The sequence below is a fragment of the Amblyraja radiata genome, chromosome 1 (genome assembly GCF_010909765.2).
Source record: "Amblyraja radiata isolate CabotCenter1 chromosome 1, sAmbRad1.1.pri, whole genome shotgun sequence".
Classification (NCBI taxonomy): Eukaryota; Metazoa; Chordata; class Chondrichthyes; order Rajiformes; family Rajidae; genus Amblyraja; species Amblyraja radiata.
In genome coordinates this window covers 187,165,093-187,192,623 of record NC_045956.1, presented here as the reverse complement: position 1 = coordinate 187,192,623, position 27,531 = coordinate 187,165,093, and the positions used below count along the sequence as shown (strand labels likewise).

At 48.1% G+C, this 27,531-nt stretch overlaps 1 protein-coding gene across 1 annotated transcript in view; it reads right to left on the bottom strand.

The window, feature by feature from the left end:
- Positions 1-16,818: 16,818 nt before the first annotated feature.
- LOC116988338 (retinol dehydrogenase 14-like) overlaps positions 16,819-27,531 on the bottom strand; it is a 29,018-nt gene continuing 18,305 nt past the window's right edge. The window contains exons 2-4 of the mRNA XM_033044985.1: positions 27,066-27,287; positions 18,800-18,909; positions 16,819-17,234 (exon numbers count right to left, since the gene is read on the bottom strand). Of these exons, the coding sequence (XP_032900876.1) occupies positions 17,031-17,234; positions 18,800-18,909; positions 27,066-27,287 (536 nt within the window). The 3' untranslated portion in view covers positions 16,819-17,030. The remainder of the gene's footprint in view (positions 17,235-18,799; positions 18,910-27,065; positions 27,288-27,531) is intronic.

The window sequence follows — 27,531 nt, the reverse complement described above, 5'->3', positions numbered from 1 at the left end:
TGACTAACCACAGAGAACTGATTTTAGCAAAGAATGGAAAACAAACAACTTCATAATTGGAGGTGATCAACTTTAAGCAATTTTGCTGATAACCAACCTCAAATAAAGGGTGAAAAACAACCCCATATTTGAAGAAGACCGATGACATCGTGCTAATGGATGACTGATGTAAAGGACTATGTGGAAGAAATGTAATTGGATAAGAAGGGGGAAGGAAAGCTTTGTTTAAAAAGGTATATAAGGTAATGCCTGAAGAAGAAGATTAGCGACTCTTTGCCGGGTTACCTGGTCTACTACCTGGAGGGCGACCCTTGCCTGACCGAGCAGGAAACACCCCAGTTGAAGGGGGACCGTTGACGGTATACAAAAGCTTGTGCACAGGATTAAAAGGGGAAGGTGGAAATCCTTCGGTTCACAGGGACCGTAAAGAGCACAGGTTCGGTCGCCATGAAGTGCGAGGGAACGTAACCGGTAAGGGATTGACCGAGACTAGAGAACCATTGCGTCTCACAGAAAGCCCGCCTTAGACTGGTTGTTAAGAGAGGAAATCCTCCACGCGAAGGTCAGGGATTGAAGCGGCAGAGTGAGACGCTGGGGGGCTCGTGGGCTCGAGGATCAACCCGGTATAATGTTGAAACTGTGTAATAATAACTTTGTAAGGATGACTATGTAGTAACAGAGAACGAACCATGGGTAATATGATTGATACCAGTTGTCACCCTGATCGGCCATTGCATCAACTATGCTATTTGCACCCAGAGATGGAGGAGGCCTTCAGACACATATCTGGGGGACTCACTCATAAAATGGGAAGGGATCAATGGCCTGAAGGGGGATCCAAGGATATGGATATGGTATCCAGGGCACAAAGTGTCATTTGGAAAAAGGATATGAAGAAAAAGTATAAAAAGGCCATACAATTGTGGACTTTGCCTTCTATTCAGTCGGGGCGGCCCAGCCCGAGGGAGGAGCGGCGCCCATGTCGGGGCGGCCTGGCGCGAGGCTGAGACGGTGGCGGTACTCACGTGAGGGCGGTCCGGCTCGGGGCTGGAGCAGTGGTCCGGTGGCTGGGACGGCGTTCTGGTGGCAGTGACCTGAGTCCGGGGTTCGGCCGTGAGCCAGCGGCTGCGTCGGCGGGACTGGTGGACAGCAGCTTCGACCACCCCGGGCCGCGGTGATTGAGCCGCGGGACTGTTTTTAACATCGCCCGGTGGGGTATCGCCTCAGCGCAGAGGGAGAAGAGGAGGGAAGAGACTGCAGACCTAAGACTTTTGCCTCCATCACAGTGAGGAGGTGCTAGGTGGACTCACTGTGGTGGATGTTAATATGTGTTTATTGCTGTTTTTTATTGTATTGTATGTATGACTGCAGGCACGAAATTTCGTTCAGACTTCGGTCTGAATGACAATAAAGGAAACCCTGTAACCCTGTATCGCAGTGAGGAGGAGATTCACTGTGATGGATATTTGTGTGAATTAAATTGGTTGTGTGTCTAGTAGGAATCGTTTTTTGTTTGTATGGCTGTAGAAACAGAGTTTCGTTTGAGCCTCACTGAGGTTCAAATGACAATAAATATTGTATTGTATGTATGGACCATTGTAATGAACAAAGAGCCAGATCATTAACGGCAAGTTGGCAGAGTAATGCCCTAAAATGGGGCATACTCTTGACAGAAGGAGGCCAGGAAAAGTCAGTAACAGTATTAAAACAAGAGTGCATGCATGCTAAGCAGACAAGGGAACGGCAGGCACAGCAACAGAGACAAAATAAGGCAGGGATAGACAAAGACTTACGTAAGTCGGTGGCTGGAATAGATTTGGCAGGCGAGGATGAGGAAGATGAGGAGGTAGGTGATTGGGGAATGCAGGGAGCACCACCGCCGAATCAGCCTATCCCAGTTGCCCCCGCTCCACCGGCAGCATTAAGTGTGCGGCCCATACTGTGGGTAGTTCAGATGTCCAGAGGGGCAACTGATTTGCTGACGAAGCGGCTAAGTGTGCATCCCGATGCATGTCTAAGGTAGTGGGCAGTATGATGAGACAGGTAAAAAGCCTATACAAGGGCTCATCTGTGTCTGAGAAACCTATGCCAACCATTGAAGATGTGCTTCTTTTACAGGGGGATGCCCCTGCTGACGTTATTGCAGAATGGGAACAGCTGGGCTGTCAGAAGGTTGATTCCGGATTGTGGCTTACGCCGGCCGGACAGACCTGTATGGCTGACCAGCTGGCTGCATGGGTTGTAGATTGAATACATTTGGCCACTCATTGTGAAGTGCCAGTCGTACAAACATGTATTGGTTATTATTGATGTTTTTTCTATTTATTGGATTTTTTATTGATGGATTGATGCCTTTCCCACCACCAATTGCACGGCCCCTACGGTTGTCTCCATTCTACTGCGTCACATTGTTCCCCGCTTCGGGGTAACTAATACCATTAGCTCTGACAACGGCCCCCACCTATTGGGGATCCATTCATTACTTCTATTAACTTGACTAAATGTATTTTCCTATATGAGCCTACTGGCATTTTTTCTGTATTTATCATCTCTCCAATGTGATATTTTTTTAACTTGAAGACGGTGAGTTTGAAAGAAAATTTAACATCAGAACCATGATTGTGAAGATGCTTATTATTTTTACCTGTACTTGAAGGAAATCAAGCACTTATTCAGTTAAATTTACTGTTTTTATCCATTTATTATTTTCTTGTTTTGTCTATGCTTAATTTTATTGCAGTTTATAAAAAAATGTTTGCAGAGGAAGGGATATTGGTGTTTTTCTGCAATTGTTACAATATAACAAATCTTTGGTGTGGTGCATTCCATTCCATAATGTGCTAGCTTGGGGTATTGTTAAATACTTTAAAATATTAAGTAATAAGGGTAATGCCATGTGGCGCTGCTCGCCTTTCCCCTGCGGAGGTTGTCTATGGCTGCCCTCTCCGTACCCCCTGGACTGACATTATCCCCAGGCCTATGGAACTTCACCACATGTCTGAGGAAATGGTTTCCTATATCCTGGCCTTGACTAGGGCCCTGCGTACTATCCATGATGACGTAAAGGCAGCTTACGTCGGTGACATTAATTTTCCAGTGGAAGGCCGCATTTCTGTTGGCTCATACGTCCTTATCAAGAATTGGACCCGGAAGAATGGCCTTTCGCCTCGATACCTGGGCCCCTCCCAGGTTCTCCTTACCACGCTTACGGCTGTCAAGGTCGAGGGCTGGTCCGCTTGGGTACATTTACATAATTGTAAGGTGCTTGGTGACACCAAGCAAAGGAGGGAGAGGAGGAAGACAGAGGGACAGCAGCAAACCGGATAAAAACGGATAAGTATGAAAACGACTGACCACATATTAAAGCATTAACCATAACCATATAATATAACCATATAACAATTACAGCACGGAAACAGGCCATCTCGACCCTTCTAGTCCGTGCTGAACACATAATCTCCCCTAGTCCCATATACCTGCTCTCAGACCATAACCCTTCATTAAGTATGTCTATTCACAGGAAGCTAGTCACCGACTGGTCCAGCTCAATATGATCACATATTTCCTGCTAACCCTCTGTGCCCTTCATGCCTCTATGCCCTTTGTGGTAAATAGGAACCAAAATGAAGATGCTATTGGTGCTGGTGCTCACTTGTCTGACAGCCGGAATAATGATCTGGAGGCAGACCAGACCACTGAACGGAAGAAGGAATAAGAGAAGCTCGCAGAGCTTACCCGTAGACAAATGGAGACACAACTCCTTCGTTCAGGCTTATCGAAAAATGTCTGGAGATGCTGTGGTTTGCTACCCTTCCCAGTCCGTTGCTGAACTGTTTAATCCCATTCCCGACCCCAACCCTATCAAGCACCTGGTCCGTTTCACGGACACAGGCAAAGAAGTTTGTAAGACCCCCAATTGTAGCCCTATTCAGAATGTTACTCATCTAATCAACTTCCCCCAGAATAATATTGCCACCTGTATGGAAGGGGGAGGAAAAAATAAATCTCGAGACTACCCATATTGCTGGACAGGAAAAGGATATGGATGTGCCCTAGTGAAGCTTGAGGGAAATGAGGAATGTGTCACAAAGGTACCCCGACATAAGTGCGAAAGAACCAAGGAAGGGGATGTGGTATGCCTAAGCACCAAGAAATGCCTGAGTATTAAGGGTGGCGGAGTTCAATGGATATGTGGCATGGGAAATACCACTCGCGTTTCGGTGGGACAGCATGCCTTTCCCATTACACCAAGGATAGGAAGTCCTGAGCTCCCTTTTATCTATCCCGCTTGCAGACAAGAACTAATGGCTAAATCATCAGCAGGACATGGTGGAGGGGTAGTATTCTCCTATCAATGTGAGGAGGGGGAGGACTTGAAGAAGGGAGAAAAGAGGTTGTTGCATACCACTGCAGGCTACTGGTTTTTATATCAGAACAGTAATGGGGAAGGGATGGCCAGTAACTATTTAGTACTATGCGATCCCAATGGTCCCACCTCAGTGGCGGTCGGGATAATTGCTCCCCTCACCGTTCTATGCCCCATACGATGGGGAGGGAAGAAATTGCAGGACCAGACCCAGCCCACCAGGGCCCCTACTATGTCCCGAAGGAAAAAGCGGGAGGCCACGTAGGAGTTTTGTGCTGACTGGGCAAATCCCGAAGCATACGGAGAAAGTGGGCACGTCATGGGCTGGGGATTCGCGGGCTTATTTTCCCTGGGTGGAGTTGGAGGGGTCGAGGCAGCCAAGAACCGTAACTATTTGGTTTGTGGCTTAACCATCTTGGGAAATTAGACTAGGAAGGCGGTGGAGACAATCCGGCATATGCTGGAAGATTTACGATTATTCACTGAACAAAATTGATATGCACTACATTACCTGCTTGCGAGAGAAGGAGGTGTGTGTGCAGTAGTTAAGGGCAAATGTATCATGGGGGTCTCCAGCATCAACAGTGACTTAAAAAAGGTAGAAAATAATTTGGATGATTGGCTTAGCAGCATGGGAGATGGCCCAGGAGGAGGAACCTGGAACTTGAGCGGATGGAAGGATTGGTTTATCCACATGGCAGTATATCTGGGAGTCATCGCAGCAAGCTTCTGCATCGGATCATCTGTCCTAAAGTGTCTCCTCCAATGATGACAGCCGTTTCGGCATTGGGCACCACACCAGAGGAAGCTAAGAATTCTGTTCGTATGATGATATTACAGCATGAGCAGGATAGACTGTTACCCACCCCTAATGACGACAAGGAAGACGAAAGTGATGAAGATAATAAGTATGCGGATGGTTGTGAGCGGTTTCCCGGGGTACGAGAAGCCATGGCCCATGAGCTGGAGGCATACGAAGTACGGCGGATGGGACATGTGTTGGACTATGAATGTTGCTATAGAATGGCAAAAGGGGGGAATGAGGAGTTGTGTTAAATCCTGCTACGGAAAATTGTGAGAGCCAATGCCACTAATTCTATTAAATGACTAACCACAGAGAACTGATTTTAGCAATTAATGGAAAACAAACAATTTCATAATTGGAGGTGATCAACTTTAAGTATTTTTGCTGATAACCAACCTCAAGTAAAGGGTGAAAAACAACCCCATATTTGAAGAAGACCGATGACATAATGCTAATGGATGACTGATGTAAAGGACTATGTGGAAGAAATGTAATTGGATAAGAAGGGGGAAGGAAAGCTTTGTTTAAAAAGGTATATAAGGTAATGCCTGAAGAAGAGGAGTAGCGACTCTTTGCCGGGTTGCCTGGTCTACGGCCGGGTGAACTGATGTAAAGACTCTGCTCAATAAAAACGTACGTTTTTGGGAACCCGGTGGTCTGGTCGATTATTGTCGCAACAACCGATGAAAAAGGCTTGAATCCTCAAATCCAATGAGGATTATATTCGACCTTCACTGTAGGTAGGTAGTAGTACTGGGAAGGGCTCCTTCCACCACTTTCCCAATTTCCACCGATCCCAATTTCTTATCAGTTCGTGATCTCCTCATTGTAAGGGTTCGCCGTTATGGTCAGCTGATAGTGGTTTCTGTGTTTCTCTGGTTCAGTGGGTTTCTGCAAGACTATCAGGGTTTGTGTCAATTGCCGTGCATATATTATGAATTCATCACTAAGGTCCTGTCCAGGCTCAGTCAAGGCTTTACTTAACTCTTTAACTACTTACAAGGCAGACCCTTTAAAAATAGCTCATTATAAAGAAAAAAATAATTTAAAAATTATTCCCAATTCTTTCAATCTATCTCCCCAAATTCACTATTACAAATTAGCAGATATTTTTCTGAGATAAAGGCATTTCCAATTCTCATCCAACATCTCAATCTGAAATCCACATGGCCAGTGCACAATTCAGATCTCTCTTGAATTCAATTCAAAAGGTAAGAAATGGGAAGAAATCAAACTTAAAATACGAACAAGGTCACCAATCCTAATGCCAGGTTATGCGGCGAAGAAAATGAACAGTCTCTTTGCTGAGCCACATCTGCTGCCACAGAAGGTAGTTGAGGCCAGTTCATTGGCTATATTTAAGAGGGAGTTAGATGTGGCCCTTGTGGCTAAAGGGATCAGGGGGTATGGAGAGAAGGCAGGTACAGGATACTGAGTTGGATGATCAGCCATGATCATATTGAATGGCAGTGCAAGCTTGAAGGACCGAATGGCCTACTTACTCCACCTATTTTCTATGTTTAATAAAAGTTGAGAAGACAGATTAAACAGTTAATTTCCACGTAGTTAGCAAATACAATTTCAAAGAGCAAAGGAAAAGAAAATAACTTTTTCCGGCTCAACGCCCATACAGCTGCAACTTCTTAAGGAGACACTATTAAACTACTATTAAAACACATGAGACTCTACAAAGATTTATCACGTAAATTAGCAAGTTCAGCGATTGACAGAATGGTTAGCAGATCTCAACAAGATCTCGGATTTTAAAGTGGACCGTTATGTATGAAACCTACAAACTTTGGTCACTTTTCAGATGCCAGTGAAAGTGGCTACGGTACTGTTTCATATCTAAGACTGGAATATGATAACAATGAAGTACATGTTGCATTCTTAATGGGAAAGGCTAGAGTGGCACCATTGAAGCAAATGACAATTCCCAGAATGGAACTTACAGCCACCATCTTAGCTGTTAAAGTTGACATAATGCTACAGAAAGAACTACAGCTTCAGTTGGAAGAATCAGTTTAATGTGGATAAATGTGAGGTTATCCACTTTGGTGGCAAAAACAGGAAAGTAGACTATCATCTGAATAGTGGCCGATTAGGAAAAGGGGAGATGCAACCTGGAGACCTGGGTGTCATGGTACACCAGTCATTGAAAGTAGGCATGCAGGTGCAGCAGGCAGTGAAGAAAGCGAATGGTATGTTAGCATTCATAGCAAAAGGATTTGAGTATTGGAGCAGGGAGGTTCTACTGCAGTTGTACAGGGTCTTGGTGAGACCATACCTGGAGTATTACGTACAGTTTTGGTCTCCTAATCTGAGGAAAGACATTCTTGCCATAGAGGGAGTACAGAGAAGGTTCACCAGACTGATTCCTGGGATGTCAGGACTTTTATATGAAGAAAGACTGGCTTGTACTCGCTAGAATTTAGAAGATTGAGGGGGGATCTTAAGGGGTTGGACAGGCTAAATGCAGGAAGATTGTTCCCCATGTTGGGGAAGTCCAGAACAAGGGGTCACAGTTTAAGGATAAGGGGGAAATATTTTAGGACCGAGATGAGAAAAACATTTTTCACATAGAGAGTGGTGAATCTCTGGAATTCTGTGCCACAGAATGTAGTTGAGGCCAGTTCATTGGCTATATTTAAGAGGGAGTTAGATGTGGCCCTTGTGGCTAAAGGGATCAGGGGGTATGGAGAGAAGGCAGGTACAGGATACTGAGTTGGATGATCAGCCATGATCATATTGAATGGCGGTGCAGGCTCGAAGGGCCGAATGGCCTACACCTATTTTCTATGTTTCTAATCTATCTTCTAGATTGATAGTACTCCAGTGCTTAAATACTTGAACAACAAAAACAAACGTTTTCTAACATTTGTAGCAAACAGAATCTCTTACGTATGGGGTGCTACTAATGTATCACAGTGGAAATATGTTAACACAAACGAAAATCCTGCAGATGAATCTTCTAGAGAACTAACAGCAGACCGCTTCTTAAGCAATAAGAGTTGAATTAATGAACCAGAGTTTCTCTGTAAGCCAGAGAAAGAATAGCAAAAGCTTGAACTGGGATTTGAAATCTGCTAATGATCTGGAAATCTAGCAAAACATCACAGTGAATGTTATTGCTAAAGATTCGTCGAACCCAACGAACAATTTAATTGCCCATTTCTCATCATGGAATAAGTTGATGACTGTGGTGGCTTGGTTTCTTAAAGCCAAAGCAAGGTTTATGCTGTTAGCTCGAAAACGGAACGAGATTACTGCAGGTATCTTTGAAAAGGATCCAGGTAAACTAAAAAAAACGGTTGAAAAGAAGATGCAAGTCTTTAAGGCATCTTGATGATCTTCTCAAGGCAGACTGTGAGAGAATCCCTGTTCTAGTGCAGGTTCGCAGAAAAAGCAGGTACAGTGAGTACAGTACCTGGAAACTACGGGGGGGGGGGGGGCTCCATTGTGTCCGGAAATGTGGACGACGGGCAGGACTTCAGGTCAGACTGAAGCGCAGGGGACTTTGACCCCCACACCCTACCATCCTCCTGGTCTATCTACAGTTCCTTGAAAATAAAGTGGAGGACTTAAGAGCTAGGCTGCTTTACCAAGGGAGCTGAGGGAAGTGCTTCGAGAGGCTGATCATGGCACAAATCAACCCATACCTCGACAAAAGCCTGGACCCACTGCAGTTCGCTTACTGCCACAACAGATCAATGGTGGATGCAAACTCACTGGCTCTCCACTCCGCTGTGGACCACTTGGACAACAAAAACACATATGTCAGGCTGTTATTCATTGATTACAGCTCGGCATTTGGTAAAATCATCCCCACCAAGCTGGTTACCAAGCTGGTTCTCAGATCTGGGCCTCTGCGCATCCCTCTGCAATTGGATCCTCGACTTCCTCATTCACAGACCACAGGCCGCCTGTGTTGGTGGAAATGTGTCATCCTCGATAACAGTCAGCACAGGAGCACCTCAAGGCTGCGTGCTCAGCCCCCTGTTGTACTCACTCTATACTCATGAATGCGTAGCCAGACATAGTGCGAACTCCACCATCAAGTTCGCCGATGACACCACTGTTGTGGGACGTATCACTGATGGGGACGAGTCAGAGTATAGAAGTGAAATCGATCAATTGAGCAAATGGTGCCAGCACAATAACCTGTCTCTCAGCACCAGGAAAGCCAAGGAACTGATTGTGGACTTTGGAAGGGGTAGGATGGGGACCCACAGTTCCGTTTATATCAACGGGTCGATGGTGGAAAGGGTCAAGAACTTCAAATTCCTGGGCGTGTATATTTCCGAAGATCTCTCCTGGTCCCAGAACACTGATGCAATCATAAAGAAAGCACATCAGCGCCTCTACTTCCTGAGAAGATTACGGAGAGTTGATATGTCAAGGAGGAATCTCTCGAACTTCTACAGGTGCACAGTAGAGAGCATGCTGACCGGTTGTATCATGGCTTGGTACGGCAACCTGGGCGTCCAGGAGCGGAAAATGCTGCAAAAAGTTGTAAACACTGCCCAGTCCATCATCACCTCTGGCCATACACTCATCTCTCCGCTGCCATCAGGTAGAAAGTACAGGAGCCTGAAAGCTGCAACATCCAGGTTCAGGAACAGCTGCTTCCCCACAGCCATCAGACTATTAAACACAACTTCAAACAAACTCTGAACTATAAAAGCCTAGTGCACTTTATCTGTTTATTTATGTGTGTGTATATATATTCTATGGTATATGGACACACTGATCTGATCTGTTTTTATGCCTACAATATTCCGTTGTGCTGCAGCAAGCAAGAATTTCATTGAACTATCTGGTACACTAACAATAAATTTCCTTGACTCTTGACTTGAAAATGCAATTATCTCTTTCTGTCAAAGACAAAGGTACAAAGAAGAGATATTGACGTTATGAGCTGGAGTTCATGGTGTTAAAAGAGACAATCAATTGTACAAGCTTGATCCGGTATTCTTGCTATTGAGGGAGTGCAGGGTAGGTTTACAAGGTTAATTCCCGGGATGGCGGGACTGTCATATGCTGAGAGAATGGAGCAGCTGGGCTTGTACACTCTGGAGTTTAGAAGGATGAGAGGGTATCTCATTGAAACATATAAGATTGTTAAGGGTTTGGACACGCTAGAGGCAGGAAACATGTTCCCAATGCTGGGGGAGTCCAGAACCAGGGGCCACAGTTTAAGAATAAGGAGTAAGTCATTTAGAACGGAGACGAGGAAACACTTTTTCTCACAGAGAGTGGTGAGTCTGGGGCATTCTCTGCCTCAGGATGGTGGAGGCAGGTTCTCTGGATGCTTTCAAGAGAGAGCTAGATAGGGCTCTTAAAAATAGCGGATTCAGGGGATATGGGGAGAAGGCAGGAACGGGGTACTGATTGGGGATAATCAGCCATGATCACATTGAATGGCGGTGCTGGCTCGAAGGGCTGAATGGCCTACTCCTGCACCTATTTTCTATTGTCTATTGTATTGGAAGAAGGACTTCTGAGAGTAGGTGGTTGTCTGAATAGACTAACAATGCCTGAAGTGGCTAAGCATCCTATTATTCTCTCGAATTACTTTCATATTTCAACATTACTGTTACGACATATCCATGAACAGATTGGACATGGAGGAAGAAATTATATGTTGTCAAAACTTCATAAGAAATATTGGATTATCAAAGCTAACTGCTGCAAGAAAGATAATAAAAAATTGTGTTAAATGTAGACAACAGTGTGGAAAAGTTACAAGATACAAGATACATTTATTTGTCACATGTACCAACTGGTCCAGTGAAATGTGTGGTCGCCATGCAGCCGTATGAATAATAATGAGCACAGAACACGATAAGTCTTTAACACAGATATCCCCACACAGCGGGATCAAAGTTTCCCACTGTGAGGGAAGGCTCCAAAATTCAGTCATCCTCCTCTGTTGTCCTCCCATGGTCGGGGGGCTCCCGAACCCCCCGCTGTGGCCGCTACAGACGGCCCGATGTTCAGGCCCGCTCACCGGGGTGATGGAAGTCCGACATCAGGACTGGAGGACATCCTCAGCTGCTTGGACATCCAAATCGGCCACCTCCTACCAGAGTCTGCAGTTCACAAAGTCCACAGGCCACACTGGGCGGAGATTCAACACTAGCGGCCCTCGGCAAAGGATCCCAGGACTCTGCGATGTTGAAGTCAGCGCTGCCCGCGCTGGAAGCTCTACGAACCACAGCTCCGATGTTGAAGCAGCAGGCCCAATATTCCGGAGTTTCAGCGGCGATCCAGGTAAGTAATCGCCCGCTCCGCGATGTATCCAGCGCTGCTACGCCGCTGCTGAAGCTTTGATCCGGGCCCCTGGCAGGAAAGGCCGCTCCAATCTAGGTGGCAGGCCTCGAGGAAGGGGGCGAGGACGCGACTCGGAGAATAGTCGCTTCCTCACCAGGATGTGACAGTGAAACGGTTTCCCCCTTACCCTCCCCCCCTCCCCCATGTAGAAAAGCTAAAGAAATCTCCAAAACAAACTTAAAATTGACTAAAAATTAAAATAAGTCAGAAAAACAGACAGGCTGTAGGCAGAGGCTGCCATCAATGCGGCGCCCCTAGTGGAGAACAGAAAATGGCAGACTTACCTTTGGAGAGGATTCAACCTAATAATCACCATTTACAGATGTTCGGGTAGATTACATTGGTCCTATAGAAGAGTGGAAGAGGTCTTGTGAAAAGGTATGGTGTAATCATCACTTGCATGGCGAGCAGAGAGGTATATCTTGAAGTTGCATCTAATCTTGACAGACTCCTGTATTCTTGCATTACGAAGATTTATTTGTCAACAAGGCCAAGGTTTATAATTAAGATTAGATAATGGTACAAATTTTGTTGGAGCGGAAAGAGAATTGAGAGAAGCACTTAAAGGCTTAAATCAGAAGGAAATCCTATGCATCAGAATGGGATAGAATGGAATTTTAATTCTCCAGCGGGATCCCATCATGGTGGTGTTTGGGAACAGTTGATCCACATGGTTTGAAATGTGCTGCGCTCTGTTCTTAAACAACAAGTTCTGGATGATGAAGGATTGCAAACTTTATTTTGTGAAAATAAAGAAATTTTAAATGATCGACCCATTAGATTAGATTAGATTAGATTAGATTAGATTCGTTTTATTGTCATTCAGACCTTTCGGTCTGAACGAAATTTTGTTTCCCTGCAGTCATACATATAATTTTTAAAAATGGCAAAAACACACAATCAACACAAATTTAACATCCACCACAGTGAGTTCACCAAACACCTCCTCACTGTGGTGGAAGGCAAAATCTTAAAGTCTCTGTCTCTTCCCCCTTTGTTCTCCCTCTGCGCCGAGGCGACGGTTCAAACTCCGCGGGTGGTTGCTGCCTCCGCCGCAACTCCAGGGCCGAGTCGGGTCTCCGCCGCTGCTGCTGCTGCTGCCGCCACCGCAGCTTCTGTGCCGAGCCTGGTCTCCGCTGCTGCTGCTGCTGCCGCCGCTAGAGCTTCATGGCCGAGTCAGGTCTCCGCTGCTGCTGCTGCCGCCGCCGCAGCTTCTGTGCCGAGCCGGGTCTCCGCTGCTGCTGCTGCCGCCGCTAGAGCTTCGGGGCCGAGTCAGGTCTCCGCCGCTGCTGCTGCTGCTGCCGCCACCGCAGCTTCTGTGCCGAGCCGGGTCTCCGCTGCTGCTGCTGCCGCCGCCGCAGCTTCTGTGCCGAGCCGGGTCTCCGCTGCTGCTGCTGCCGCCGCCACAGCCTCGGGGCCGAGTCAGGTCTCCGCTGCCGCTGCTGTTGCTGCTACAGCTCCAGGGCCGAGCCGGGTCTCGGCTACCAAGGTTACCAAGGTTACCAACCGGTTACCAAGAGTTCTGATGATCCGAGTGACCTGGAAGCACTTAAACCAAATCATATTCTGTTGAAAACCAATCCAGTACTACCACCTAGGCTCTTTGTGAAGGAAGATTTGCATATGATACGCAGACGGAGACAAGTACAATATATATATGGCAGATCTTTTTTGGAAAAGGAGGACACAAAAATATTTTACTCTAATCCAAGAACGACAATGATGGTTGAAAGCAAGTAGAATTTTTATTCCTGGTGATATCATTTTGGTGGTTGATTCTACTGCACCACGAGGTTCTTGGTTCATGGGAAGGATACTGGAAATCAAGCCGGACATTAAAGGTTTGGTGCATACATTATGACTTCAGACTAAGAACAAGGTCTTGGTAAGACCAATAACCAATATATGTCTGCTTCTAGAAGACGAAGGTGAAGATGGAAGAATCACTAAAGAAGTCTGAATGCTAAATATAGTGCATGTTACCTTTGTTTTTGGTATATGTTAAGCTTTTATAGCTCCTTTTTTTAATGTTTATTGGTAATTGCTTCGTTATATACGTAAAACTATTTCTCCAGAGTGGGATTGTCAGAGGTTTACTGTCAGCCTTTGCACTTGCAGTACGACAGCGCCATCTTGTGCAAACTGCTTTCCGTGCAAAGTATGTTTCTGGGGCAGATGCACACTTTGTTTGCCAGAGTGACCGGGAGGGAATGAGCTGCGGGTCCCGGGAGATGAGGTGTTGCAGAGCGGGAGCTGTGTGCCCACAGCCAGAATCTCTCTCCTGCCCACCTCCCACAGGCTTAGTGCCCCCACTCACACACTGCGGGCGGAGAGAGGTGACTTTGCAGCAGACATTTTCTACACATTCACTTCTCCAGTGTAATCGCAGGAGTTGGATTAATGAACAGAATATGATGTGACTAAATGAGTCACTGGACACACTAAAGATGGTAGATATAAAGAACTTTATTCATTACCTGAAGGAGACATTCCCTCGGAGACCATCTTACGAGAATCTCTTTCCCCTCTCCCCATGCTCAATATTGCAGTGATGGTTTATGCTTCGTAAACATAAAGTTTCAAGATGTAACATGGAAACAGCATTCGGCCCTCCGAGCTCATGCCATCCATCGATCACCTGTTCACACTAGTGGCCACAAAGTGCTGGGTAACTCAGCAGATCAGGCAACATCCCAGGAGATCATAGATTGGTGCCGTTTCTGGTCGAGAGTTCTATCTTATCCCACTTTCTTTTCCAACCTCTACACATGAGGGCCATTGATTTTACAGAGACAAATTAACCAGCAAACCTTCACGTTTTTGATGTGTGGAGGAAACCCTTGCGGTTAGAGGGAGAACGGGCAAACTCCACACAGACAACATCCCAGGATAAGATTGAACCCAGGTCTCTGGTGCTGTGCAGCAGCACTTCTACCAGCTGTGCCAATGTGTCACCCTTCTAATGTGAATTAGAACACAGATAAAGACAACAATAATTGGTATTAGTATTGGTTTGTTATTGGTAGAAATTGGTAACTACAATAAACTGTTATCTATAGTTTCAATTACTATAATTACCGGAGTGTAGACCTGCGCTTGGTTTAGAGAGATACGGGTAAAAAAAGGCAGCCAGCATCAGCAAAGACCCACACACCCTGGCCACTCTCTCATCTCGCTGTACCTTCAGGAGCCTGAGAACCGTAAGCTTCAGGTTCAAGAACAGCTTCTTCCCAATAACCATCAGGCTCTTCAGGGCTCGAAATTCACGGTTGCCCGGGTGCCAATGACCACTCAAAGTGCCGCCGGGCAACCTAAACGGCGAGTCATTTTGCCCGGCTTGGTTTATACTGAAGATAGACACACAAAAACTGGAGTAATTCCGCGGGTCCGGCAGCATCTCTGAAGAAAAGGAAGGTGACGTTTTGTGGCGGCGACGTTTGTGGGAAAGATGCTAAGTGTGGCGTGACGGAGGGTCGGAGCTAAAGATGGGCAGCAGCGGTGACGGCGATGGATCCATCTCCTCCCCCCGCACCCCGCCCCGCCCGGTGTGTTAGCGGCCGCTGCTGCCACTCCGCCAACGGTGCTTTCAAAACAGACCCTTGGAGGAGGGAGGTGTCGGTCAGAGGCGGATGTAGAGTGGTGGGGGGGGGGGGTGATTGGAGGAGGGAGAAGAACCAAAACACTCTTGGCAGACCTGCACCGCAGCCAGGACTGATCCCGGTCTCCGGCGCTGCACTCGCTGCCGAACCGCCACTGGACCATCCCCGTCCCCACCCGAGAGCCCCCCCCCCCCCCCCCCCCATCTATTTATCCTGTACTAATCTCCCTAGTCACCTCGCATTGATTCTCCTGTCACTCCCCATCAATCCTACACTGGTCCCTCAATTCATCCTGTACTGACCCCCTTCCCATCCATCCTGCACTGCTCCCCCCTTCATCCTGCACTGCTCCCCCCATCCATCCTGCACTGATCCCCCCCATTCAACCCCACTGACATCCCCCGCGCTCTCCCCTCATAATTTTACCTACTCCAACCAACACTCACTAATTCCCCTCTCAATCCATCCAATCCACACCTATTCATACCCCCCCCCCCGACCCTATTGTGCTGGAAATGTCTTCAGAGCTAACATTGACTATGTTTGATAACGGAATGCTATCAAATATGTTTTAATTTCCAATGTTATTATTTGTTTTAATCCATAAAGATGGATTAATTAAATTTTGAACACGTGAAACATTAAAACCACAGTGTTCGATTGTCACTGACACGTTATTACAGAATTCATTTTAATGGCAAATCAATGCTGTTAATGTGGAGTATCAGTACTGTAGTTATTTAATGAGCAACATTCACAACTATACGTTGGATTTATCCAGGTTTTACTTCTACAGTCAGTCATATACATCACAAATTTGGTCGGGATATTTCAGTTGAAATTTTAACGTTCATTTTGAAGTGGGACTGATGGAAAAAGCGTTTTTCAACTATTTTTTTTTAAATGGTGCTTACAAACCGGGTATCTTCATTGCCACATACATCTAATCTGAATGTCTGGTAATGTGGCGTCTTGACATCTTTAAATATATCACCAAATATTTGCTGCATTTATGTCCTTTGGCCATCTCTTGTTAGTTAGTGTAATGTCAGTTTTGTCAGCTATTATCATAAAATGCCTTTAGTAAATTCCTTGCAACCTGTATATTTTGTTGTGGATAAATTATGTGGGAAGCGAGAGTGTTTCTGCACCAATAGCAATAACGACCCATGCTATGGCCATGTCATGATAATGTTCAGTCCTTCACAGAAAACAGGCTTGTAGTGTGCATGGTTAAGCATATATGTTATCAAGGTCCAGGATTTATTGACACAAGTTGATCATACGCTGAATAATCCAACCACATTTTTGTTTGGAAGTGGAAAGAAATAATAAAAATTGCATTAATTGCAATGTGTAAAAAGAGTTGAGATACCGTATTATAATTTTGCTGCATGTCATTGTATATATCATGTCTTGATTGGTGAATATGTTAGTTTGTGACTTTATTTGAAGCAGAAATAATATGTGAATGCATAATTCCTACTGGTAACTGCGCACTTCATCCGAGCACGCGTCATGCAAGCCATCTTAAATGACCACCTAAAATGTCATTTGGCAACCTAAAAAGCTGCCAAGGTTGCCCGGCTGGCAACAGGGAAAAAAGTTAAGCGAGAGCCCTGCTCTTGCACATGGCACAACACTGACCTCAGCAACTGTGATCGTCAATAGATTGTGTCAATAGGTTGTGCACTACGGACCTAGAGACTGCACTGTTGTGGTCACCTAGCATTAGCATGTTCATTTATTATATTATTGATTGATATATGTTTATTTGTGTAGTAGTTCCGTCACCCTGCGCCCCTCAATCTCCCATTACCCCATCACCCCGGGCCCATGTCCCCCATCACTCTGTGCCCCTCAATCTCCCATTACCCCATCACCCCGGGCCCATGTCCCCCATCACTCTGTGCCCCTCAATCTCCCATTATTCCGTCTCCCCGCGCCCCTTCGTCTCCAGGCCAGTGAGGGAGCTGCTGACATCCCAGAGTTTGGTGGCCAGGCGGGGGTCCCGGGCCGAGGGGGAGGGCAGGCTGAGGGAGCAGTCACTGTCGATGTACTTGCCGCTCACTCCCTCCATCTCCTGTGACACGGAGCAGTAGATGGGACTGACCGCTCCCTCCTCCGCTGACTGTAAAACACGGACAGCGTTACCCCTCTCCCCACACACCCATTTCCCGCACACACCCCCAGACACACACACCCCCCTCCCACACACGCACCCTCCCCATACATACACCCACACACCCTTTCCCATGCACACCCCCACACACACCTCCTCCGGAAACACGCCCCACAAACACACTCTCCCCACACACACCCCCTCCTCAAACACCCCTTCCCCACACACACACCCTCCCCACACACACCCTCTCGCCAAACACACCCTGTCCCCACGCACACACCCCCTTCCAACACACACCCCCTCCCCACACACCCCCCCACACACACAACCTCCTCTCCCCACCACAACATCACCCCCTCTCCTCCCCACACACACCCTCTCGCCAAACACACCCCCTCCCAATGCACACACACCCTTCCCACACACACCCCCTCCCCACACCCCCCCCCCCCACACACACAACCTCCTCTCCCCACCACATCACCCCCTCTCCTCCACACCCCCCTCTCATCACACACACCCCTCTCACCAACACCCCCCACCCCCCCCCAACCCACACACACACCCACACCCGCCCCCACCCACACCCCCTCCCCCACCCACCCCCACCCTCCCCCACACCCCCACACACCCACCCCCCCCCACCCCCCCCCCCCCCCACACCCACCCCCCCCACCCCCCCACCCCCACCCCCCCCCCACCCCCACACACCCACCCCCACACCCACTCCCACCCACACACACACACACACACACACCACCCCCTCCCCACACACACACCCCCACCCCCCACACACACCCCCCCCCCCACACACACCCCCCCCCCACACACACCACACACACCACACACACACACACACACCACACACCACACACACACACCCCTCCCCACACACACACACACACACACACACACACACACACCCCACCCCACACACACACACACACACACACACACACACACACACCCCTCCCCACTCAAACACCCCCTCTCCCCACCACCACGTCACCCCTCTTACCTAGCAGAACACATGAGGACGTGTGGGACTTTTGGGAAGTCTAACATGGGCGGGACCTACAAAGTGAATGATCGAGCTCTGGGGGACTGTTGTAGAGCAGTGGGATCTAGGAGTGCAGCTACGGAGTTCCCTTACACAGAGGCTGGTGGGTGCCTGGAATGCGCTGCCAGGGGTGGTGGGGGAGGCAGATACAGTAGTGGTGTTTAAGAGGCTTTTGGATTGACACATGGATATGGAGGGAATGGATGGATATGGATCACGTGCAGTAGATAAGAGATGGTCTGGGCATTGTGTTCAGCACAGTCATTGTGGGCTGAAGGGCCTGTTGCTGTTCTATGAGTGAGCTGCAGAAGTGGATACAATTTTTACAGATATGTGGATGGGAAGGGTTTACAGGGATATGGACCAAATGCAGGCAAATGGGACTGGCCCAGATTGTCAACCTGGTGGACACGGGCAGGGTGAGCTGAAGGGCCTGTTTCCATGCTGTACGGAGCTGTGACTCGCTGTTGACCCCAGAGCCCCTCAGTGGGAGAGTCTGGCGACCTCTCACCTTGAAGAAGGAGAACCCAATCAGGTTGAAGATGATCCTCAGAAGCAGTCCGTAGTTCCTCATGATCTCTGTCACCACCACCCCGGGGTGAACCGCATTCACCGTCACGCCTGAGGGAGACCAGCACAGAATGTGGAGGAGTACACAACACACCGCTGGCTCACAACCCCCCCCCCCCCCCCCCCCACCCAGGGATGCGCCACCACCTGCAGGTTCACCTCTCCAAGTCCTAGGATTTTATACCTTGGAGCGCAGGAGGATGAGGGGTGGTCTTATAGAAGTGTATAAAATCATGCGAGGAATAGATAGGTTGAATAGATAGTCTTGTACCCAGAGTAGAGGAATCAAGAGCCAGGGGGAGTACATTAGGAGCAGTTGCTGGATAAATCCACATCTAATATGTGGGAGAAACACGGAACTGCAGATGCTCTTTTACAGGAAAAAGACACAACGTGCTGAAGTAACCAGATCAGGCAGCATCTGTGGAGAACATGGATAGGTGACGTTTCACAGAGTGCGGGAGTAACTCAGTGGGTCAGGCAGCATCTGTGGGGAACATGGATAGGTGACGTTTCACAGAGTGGTGGAGCAACTGAAAAGGTCAGACAGCATCTCTGGAGAATATGGATAGATGACATTTCGGGTTCTGACCCTTCAGACTGAAGAGAGATCAGTATGAACAAGAGTCCTGACCTGAAAAGTCACGTACCCATGTTCTCCAGAGATGTTGCCTGACCCGCTGAGTTACTCCAGCACTTTGTGCTTTTCCCAGACATGTGGGAGTTGTTTAAAGACCAGCTGACCAAGGGTAGCAACGTAAGGGAACTGTTGATGACCAAAGAGGTTAGAAATTTGGTCAAAAAGTCCAAGCAAGTTTTAAGAGGTTGGAATCAGCCAGGGCCTTCCAGGAATATAAAGAAAGGAGGAAAGAACTTGCGGGCGATTGGAAGGGCAAAAAGCTTTGGCTTTGGTGAGGCGGAGTAAAGAAAATCTATAGTTTAAATTTATAGTTTATACATACATTAAAAACAAGTTAACCTGGGAGAACGTAGGACCACACAAGGACTCTGCTTGGTCTGGGGATGTAGGCGAGGTTCGAAACGAGTACTTTGCATCTGTAATGTGGGAAAGCTACAAAACGAGTATTTTGCATCTGTTATGTGGGCAAGTACAAAACGAGTACTTTGCATCTGTTTTCACCAAGGAGAAGGACATGGAGCACAGTGAGCTCATTGTGGGGAACGCTAATATGTAAGGCGTAATCAAGGAGATTATGGAGGAGGACGTGTTGCGGCTCTTGAAGAGCATTAAGGTGGATAAATACCCAGGACCTGATGGGATCTATCCCAGGTTATTGAGGGAGGCAATTGGTAGTGGGGAAGGTGCTTGAGTCGATTGTTAAAGATGTTGTAGCAGCACATTTGGAAAGCAGTGACAGGATTGGTCAAAGTCAGCATGGGTTGATGAAGGGGAAATCATGCTTGACTAATATTATGGATTTTGTTGAGGATGTAACAAGTGGAATGGATTAGGGAGAGTCAGTGGATGTGGTGTATCTGGACTTTCAAAAAGCCTTTGACAAGGTCCCACACAAGAGATTAGTGGGCAAAATTAGAGCATATAGTATTTGGGGTAGGGTATTGATATGGATAGAGAACTGGTTGGTAGACAGAAAGTAAAGAGTAGGAATTAACGGGTCCTTTTCAGAAAGGCAGGCAGTGACTAGTGGGGTGCCACACAGCTCAGTGCTGGGACCCCAGTTATTTACAATATATATTAACGATTTAGACGAGGGACATCTCCAGGTTTGTGGGTGACACAAAGCTGGGTGGCAGTGTGAGCTGCGATTAAGATGCTATGAGGCTGCAGGGTGACTTGGATAGGTTGAGTGAGTGGGCAGATGCATGGCAGATGCAGGATAATGCGGATAAATGTGAGGTTATCCTCTTTGGTGGCAAGAACAAGAAATCAGATTATTAACTGAATGGTGTCAGTTTAGGAAAAGGGGAGGTACAACAAGACTTAGGTGTCCTTGTACATCAGTCTCTGAAAGTAAGCATGCAGGTACAGCAGGCAGTGAAGAAAGCTAATTGGCATGTTGGCTTTCATAGCAAGAGGATTTGAGTTTAGGAGCAAGGAGGTCCTACTGCAGTTGTACAGGGCACATGTGAAATCATACCTGTAGTATTGTGTGCAATTTTGGTCTCCTAATTTGAGGAAGGACATTATTGCTATTGGGGGAGTGCAGCGTAGGTTCACCAAGTTAATTCCCGGGATGGTGGGACTGACATATGATGAATGAATGGGTCAACTGGGCTTGAATTCACTGGAATTTAAAAGGATGAGAGGGGTTCGTATAGAAACATATAAAATTCTTAAAGGATTGGACAGGCTAGATGCAGGAAAAAAATTCCCGATGTTGGGGGAGTCTAGAACCAGGGGTCACAGTTTAAGAATAAGGGGTAGGCCATTTAGGACTGAGATGAGGAAAAACTTCTTCACCCAGAGTTGTGAATTTGTGGAATTCACTGCCTCAAAAAGCAGTGGAGGCCAAATCATTAAATGTTTTCAAGAGAGAGTTCGATTTAACTCTCAGGGCTAAAGGAATCATGGGATAAAGGGAAAAGCAGGGATGGAGTACTGAATGATCAGCCATGGCTCGAAGGGTCCTGCACCTATTTTCTGTTTCTAGGAGATAGAAACATAGAAATTAGGTGCAGGAGTAGGCCATTCGGCCCTTCGAGCCTGCACCGCCATTCAATATGATCATGGCTGATCATCCAACTCAGTATCCCGTACTTGCCTTCTCTCCATACCCTCTGATCCCCTTAGCCACAAGGGCCACATCTAACTCCCTCTTAAATATAGCCAATGAACTGGCCTCGACTACCCTCTGTGGCAGAGAGTTCCAGAGATTCACCACTCTCTGTGTGAAAAAAGTTCTTCTCATCTCGGTTTTAAAGGATTTCCCCCTTATCCTTAAGCTGTGACCACTTGTCCTGGACTCCCCCAACATCGGGAGAAATCTTCCTGCATCTAGCCTGTCTAACCCCTTAAGAATTTTATAAGTTTCTACAAGATCCCCTCTCAATCTCCTAAATTCTAGAGAGTATAAACCAAGTCTATCCAGTCTTTCTTCATAAGACAGTCCTGACATCCCAGGAATCAGTCTGGTGAACCTTCTCTGCACTCCCTCTATGGCAATAATGTCCTTCCTCAGATTTGGAGACCAAAACTGTACGCAATACTCCAGGTGTGGTCTCACCAAGACCCTGTACAACTGCAGTAGAACCTCCCTGCTCCTATACTCAAATCCTTTTGCTATGAAAGCTAACATACCATTCGCTTTCTTCACTGCCTGCTGCACCTGCATGCCTACTTTCAATGACTGGTGTACCATGACACCCATGTCTCGCTGCATCTCCCCTTTTCCTAGTCGGCCACCATTTAGATAATAGTCTGCTTTCCTGTTTTTGCCACCAAAATGGATAACCTCACATTTATCCACATTATACTGCATCTGCCAAACATTTGCCCACTCACCCAGCCTATCCAAGTCACCTTGCAGTCTCCTAGCATCCTCCTCACAGCTAACACTGCCCCCCAGCTTAGTGTCATTCGCAAACTTGGAGATATTGCCTTCAATTCCCTCATCCAGGTCATTAATATATATTGTAAATAGCTGGGGTCCCAGCACTGAGCCTTGCGGTACCCCACTAGTCACTGCCTGCCATTGTGAAAAGGACCCGTTTACTCCTACTCTTTGCTTCCTGTTTGCCAGCCAGTTCTCTATCCACATCAATACTGAACCCCCAATGCCGTGTGCTTTAAATTTGTATACTAATCTCTTATGTGGGACCTTGTCGAAAGCCTTCTGGAAGTCCAGATACACCACATCCACTGGTTCTCCCCTATCCACGCTACTAGTTACATCCTCGAAAAATTCTATAAGATTCGTCAGACATGATTTACCTTTTGTAAATCCATGCTGACTTTGTCCAATGATTTCACCACTTTCCAAATGTGCTGCTATCCCATCTTTAATAACTGACTCTAGCAGTTTCCCCACTACCGATGTTAGACTAACTGGTCTGTAATTCCCCGTTTTCTCTCTCCCTCCCTTCTTAAAAAGTGGGGTTACGTTTGCTACCCGCCAATCCTCAGGAACTACTCCAGAATCTAAAGAGTTTTGAAAGATTATTACTAATGCATCCACTATTTCTGGACCTACTTCCTTAATTACTCTGGGATGCAGCCTATCTGGCCCTGGGGATTTATCGGCCTTTAATCCATTCAATTTACCCAACACCACTTCCCGGCTAACCTGGATTTCACTCAATTCCTCCAACTCCTTTGACCCGCGGTCCCCTGCTATTTCCGGCAGATTATTTATGTCTTCCTTAGTGAAGACGGAACCAACGTAGTTATTCAATTGGTCCGCCATATCCTTGTTCCCCATGATCAACTCACCTGTGTCTGACTGCAAGGGACCTACATTTGTTTTAACTAATCTCTTTCTTTTCACATATCTATAAAAACTTTTGCAGTCAGTTTTTATGTCCCCTGCCAGTTTTCTTTCATAAACTATTTTTCCTTTCCTAATTAAGCCCTTTGTCCTCCTCTGCTGGTCTCTGAATTTCTCCCAGTCCTCCGGTATGCTGCTTTTTCTGGCTAATTTGTACGCATCATCCTTCGCTTTGATACTATCCCTGATTTCCCTTGTTATCCATGGATGTACTACCTTCCCTGATTTATTCTTTTGCCAGACTGGGATGAACAATTTTTGTAGTTCATCCATGCAGTCTTTAAATGTCTTCCATTGCATATCCACCGTCAACCCTTTTAGAATTAATTGCCAGTCAATCTTGGCCAATTCACGTCTCATACCCTCAAAGTTACCTTTCTTTAAGTTCAGAACCATTGTTTCTGAATTAACAATGTCACTCTCCATCCTAATGAAGAACTCAACCATATTATGGTCACTCTTGCCCAAGGGGGGCACGTACAACAAGACTGCTAACTAACCCTTCCTCATTACTCAATACCCAGTCTAAATAGCCTGCTCTCTCATTGGTTCCTCTACATGTTGATTTAGATAACTATCCCGCATACATTCCAAGAAATCCTCTTCCTCAGCACCCCTGCCAATTTGATTCACCCAATCTATATGTAGATTGAAGTCACCCATTATAACGGTTTTGCCTTTGTCGCACGCATTTCTAATTTCCTGTTTGATACCATCTCCCACTTCACTACTACTGTTAGGTGGCCTGTACACAACACCCACCAGCGTTTTCTGCCCCTTAGTGTTTCGCAGCTCTACCCATATCGATTCCACATCCTCCAAACTAATGTCCTTCCTTTCCATTGCGTTAATCTCCTCTCTAATCAGCAACGCTACCCCACCTCCTTTTCCTTTCTCTCTATCCCTCCTGAATATTGAATATCCCTGGATGTTCAGCTCCCAGTCTTGGTCATCCTGGAGCCATGTCTCCGTGATCCCAACTATATCATAGTCATTAATAGTTATCTGCACATTCAACTAATCCACCTTATTACGAATGCTCCTTGCATTGAGACACAAAGCCTTCAGGCTTGTTTTTACAACACTCTTACCCCTTATACAATTATGTTGAAAAGTGGCCCTTTTTGATTTTTGCCCTGGTTTTGTCTGCCTGCCACTTTTACTTTTCACCTTGCTACCTATTGCTTCTACCCTCATTTTACACCCCTCTGTCTCTACGCTCACACATTAAAGAAACCCTTTCCCTTTCGAGATTTCGGGAGGCTTGACAGATCTTTGTGTCATCTCGAGCTACAGGCAAGATCCTGGAGGATTAGAGACTGGCCAATTTGTTCAGTTATTTAGGGAAGTAGAGAGATCCCAGGGATTATAGCCTCACATCAGTGGTTGGGAAGCTGTTGGAGAGCATTCTGCAGGATGGGATTTACTCCCATTTGGAAGAGAATGGGTTAACTACAGACAGTCAGCCTGGCTTTGTACATTGTACTTTGCACTGTGCGGGGACCTTTGCTGTTGTCATATATAAATAAGTTGATTGCAAATGTATTCGGTTGGTTCGTAAATTTGCAGATAACACCAAGATCTGCGAGCCCAGCAATCCTGGTGACATCTGCAAACTTGCCAATCAACCCATCGACATATACATCCGAGTTATTTATATGTTGTAGTGCGTGGGTCTCAAAAGGAAGCACGAAGTCCAGTGTTTTGAGAGGCACCTTTTATTATGTTCCTCCCGGTTGTAGGGAAGACCAAACAAGAGAAAGATGGCACCCAAACCCCTGCCTTTAAACCCTCTGGCTAAGGGCCGCCTCCGGACTGAACCACTGCCGTGCCGAGGGGTTCGACAGTATGATGGCACGACCCTTGGGAGCCGCCACAGGACCCCCCCCCCCCCCAGAACCCGAGGCACGAAACGCACCGGCGGGCGCACGACCCGGCCAGCCCGCGTGCGGAAGTCAGCCGATCATGGGGCTCGCGGAGGCATAGGTGGAGGACAGGTGGAGGGACCGGCGGGAGGACAGGTGGAGTGACAGGCGGAGGGAGCCGTGAAGGGGGGTGCCCTCGAGGCCGAGGTTGGGCAACCAGCACCGGCTGGTCAATGTCCAGGTGTGCCGGCTTCAAACGGTCAATCGACACTGCCTCCGGCCGGCCCCCCATGTCCAGGACAAAAGTTGACTGCCCGTGTTCCAGCACCCGGAACGGGCCCTCGTACGGCCTCTGGAGTGGCGTCCGGTGGGCATCACGGCGCAGGAAGACGTATGGGCAGTCCCTGAGGGCTGATGGCACGTGTGGGCGAAATGTCCCATGGTGGGACGTCGGGACGGGTGCGAGCCTGCCAACTCGATCGCGAAGGCGCTTTAGGGTGGATGAGGGCGTTCCCTGCTGCTCCGGCGCCAATGGCACGAACTCCCCGGGCACCGTGAGTGGCGACCCGTACACGAGCTCCGCCGATGATGAGGCCAAGTCCTCTTTGGGAGCAGTCCGGATGCCCAGCATGACCCACGGCAACTCGTCCATCTAGTCCGGGCCGGAGAGTCGTGCCTTCAGTGCTGCCTTTAGCTGCCGGTGGAACCTCTCCACCAGGCCGTTAGCTTGCGGGTGGTAAGCCGTGGTGTGGTGTAGCCGCACCCCCAGCAAGCGAGCCATGGCTGACCACAGCTCGGAGGTGAACTGTGGCCCCCGGTCTGAGGAGATGTGCGCCGGCACCCCGAAGCGAGCAATCCAGCACGCTCCATCCTGCTTAGGCCATAAATCTGGAGCAGGAGCTCCTTAAGGCCGAGATATTTATCAGTGTCCGGGGAGGCTGCGAGGAAGTCAGTGACCTCTTCAACCGTGTCCTGGTCGAGGGCCCCCACCAGGTAATAGAAGCGGGTGGCATCGACCGTGATGCCCCGCAGGTTGAACTGGGCCTCCGTTTACTGGAACCAGATGAGCAGCCGGGTGGCCCAGAAGTTGGGCAGTTTCACCGAGACCGCGTCCAGAGACATGGCTGGGCCAGCCTGTGAGGAGGTAGGGCTTTCTCTTCTCTCCATCATGATGCCAATGGAGCGTCGGGGGTCACCAATGTAGTGCGTGGGTCTCAAAAGGAAGCACGAAGTACAGTGTTTTGAGAGGCACCTTTTATTATGTTCCTCCCGGTTGTAGGTAAGACCAAACAAGAGAAAGATGGCACCCAAACCCCTGCCTTTAAACCCTCTGGCTAAGGGCCGCCACCGGACAGAACCACTCCCGTGCCGAGGGGTTCGACAGTATGATGGCACGACCCTTGGGAGCCGCCACAATGTACTGCAAACAGTGAAGATCCCACTGCAGATCCCTGAGTGACTCCACTGGCCACAGACCTCCAGCCTGAACATTGTTCTTCCACCACAACCCTCTGTCTTCTAGTAGTAAGGCAGTTCTGAATCCATGCGACCAAGTCACTTTTCATCCTGTGCATCATGATCTGGATGTCCACCATGGGGACATTCCCCGACTGAAATCTATGGACTGCCACCAACCCCATCCTGACCCCGCCCCTTGTATCCTATAACCCCTGCCCCTTGTGCCCCCTGCCCCCTAACCCCCACACCTTGTGTCCCCTGCCCCGTGACCCTGTTCCCCACCCCTGCCCGCCAACCCTGTGGCTGTGCCCCAAAACCTGCCCCGTGATCCTGCCCACTGCCCCTTGTGCCCCATGACCCTGCCCCACCCCGACCCCCATGACCCGGCCCCCACTCCATGCCCCATCCCTGGTTGTACCGGCGTGTCGGAGCTGGGTGGCCAGCTCGTGGGTGAAGAGCACGTTCATCAGCTTGGTGTTGTTGTAGAGCTGGTCGTTGCGGGCAGTGCCCATGTCCTCACCCCGCATCTGCCGCAGATTCACCTCCCCTCGCCGGTGGTTCATGGAGGACACGTTGATGATCCGAGCTGCCGGAGACTTCTTCACCAGGTCTGTCCGCCAGAGGGGGAGATTTATTATTCACTAGACCAAGTACAGACCCGTTGGGTCTGTTTCCCCAACGCGTGTTTGCGGAGGGGGGGGGGGGGGAGCTGCGGCATCACACTCACACTAACCACCCCCCAAACACACAGGTGGGCGGAGGGGGGGGGGGGTGACGGGGTGGAGAGAGGGGAGGGTTGAGAAGACGGGAGGGTGGGGAGAGGGGGAGGGGACAATGGAGAGATTTTGTGAGGGCTGAAAGACAGAGCGGGTAGGGGGAGTGAG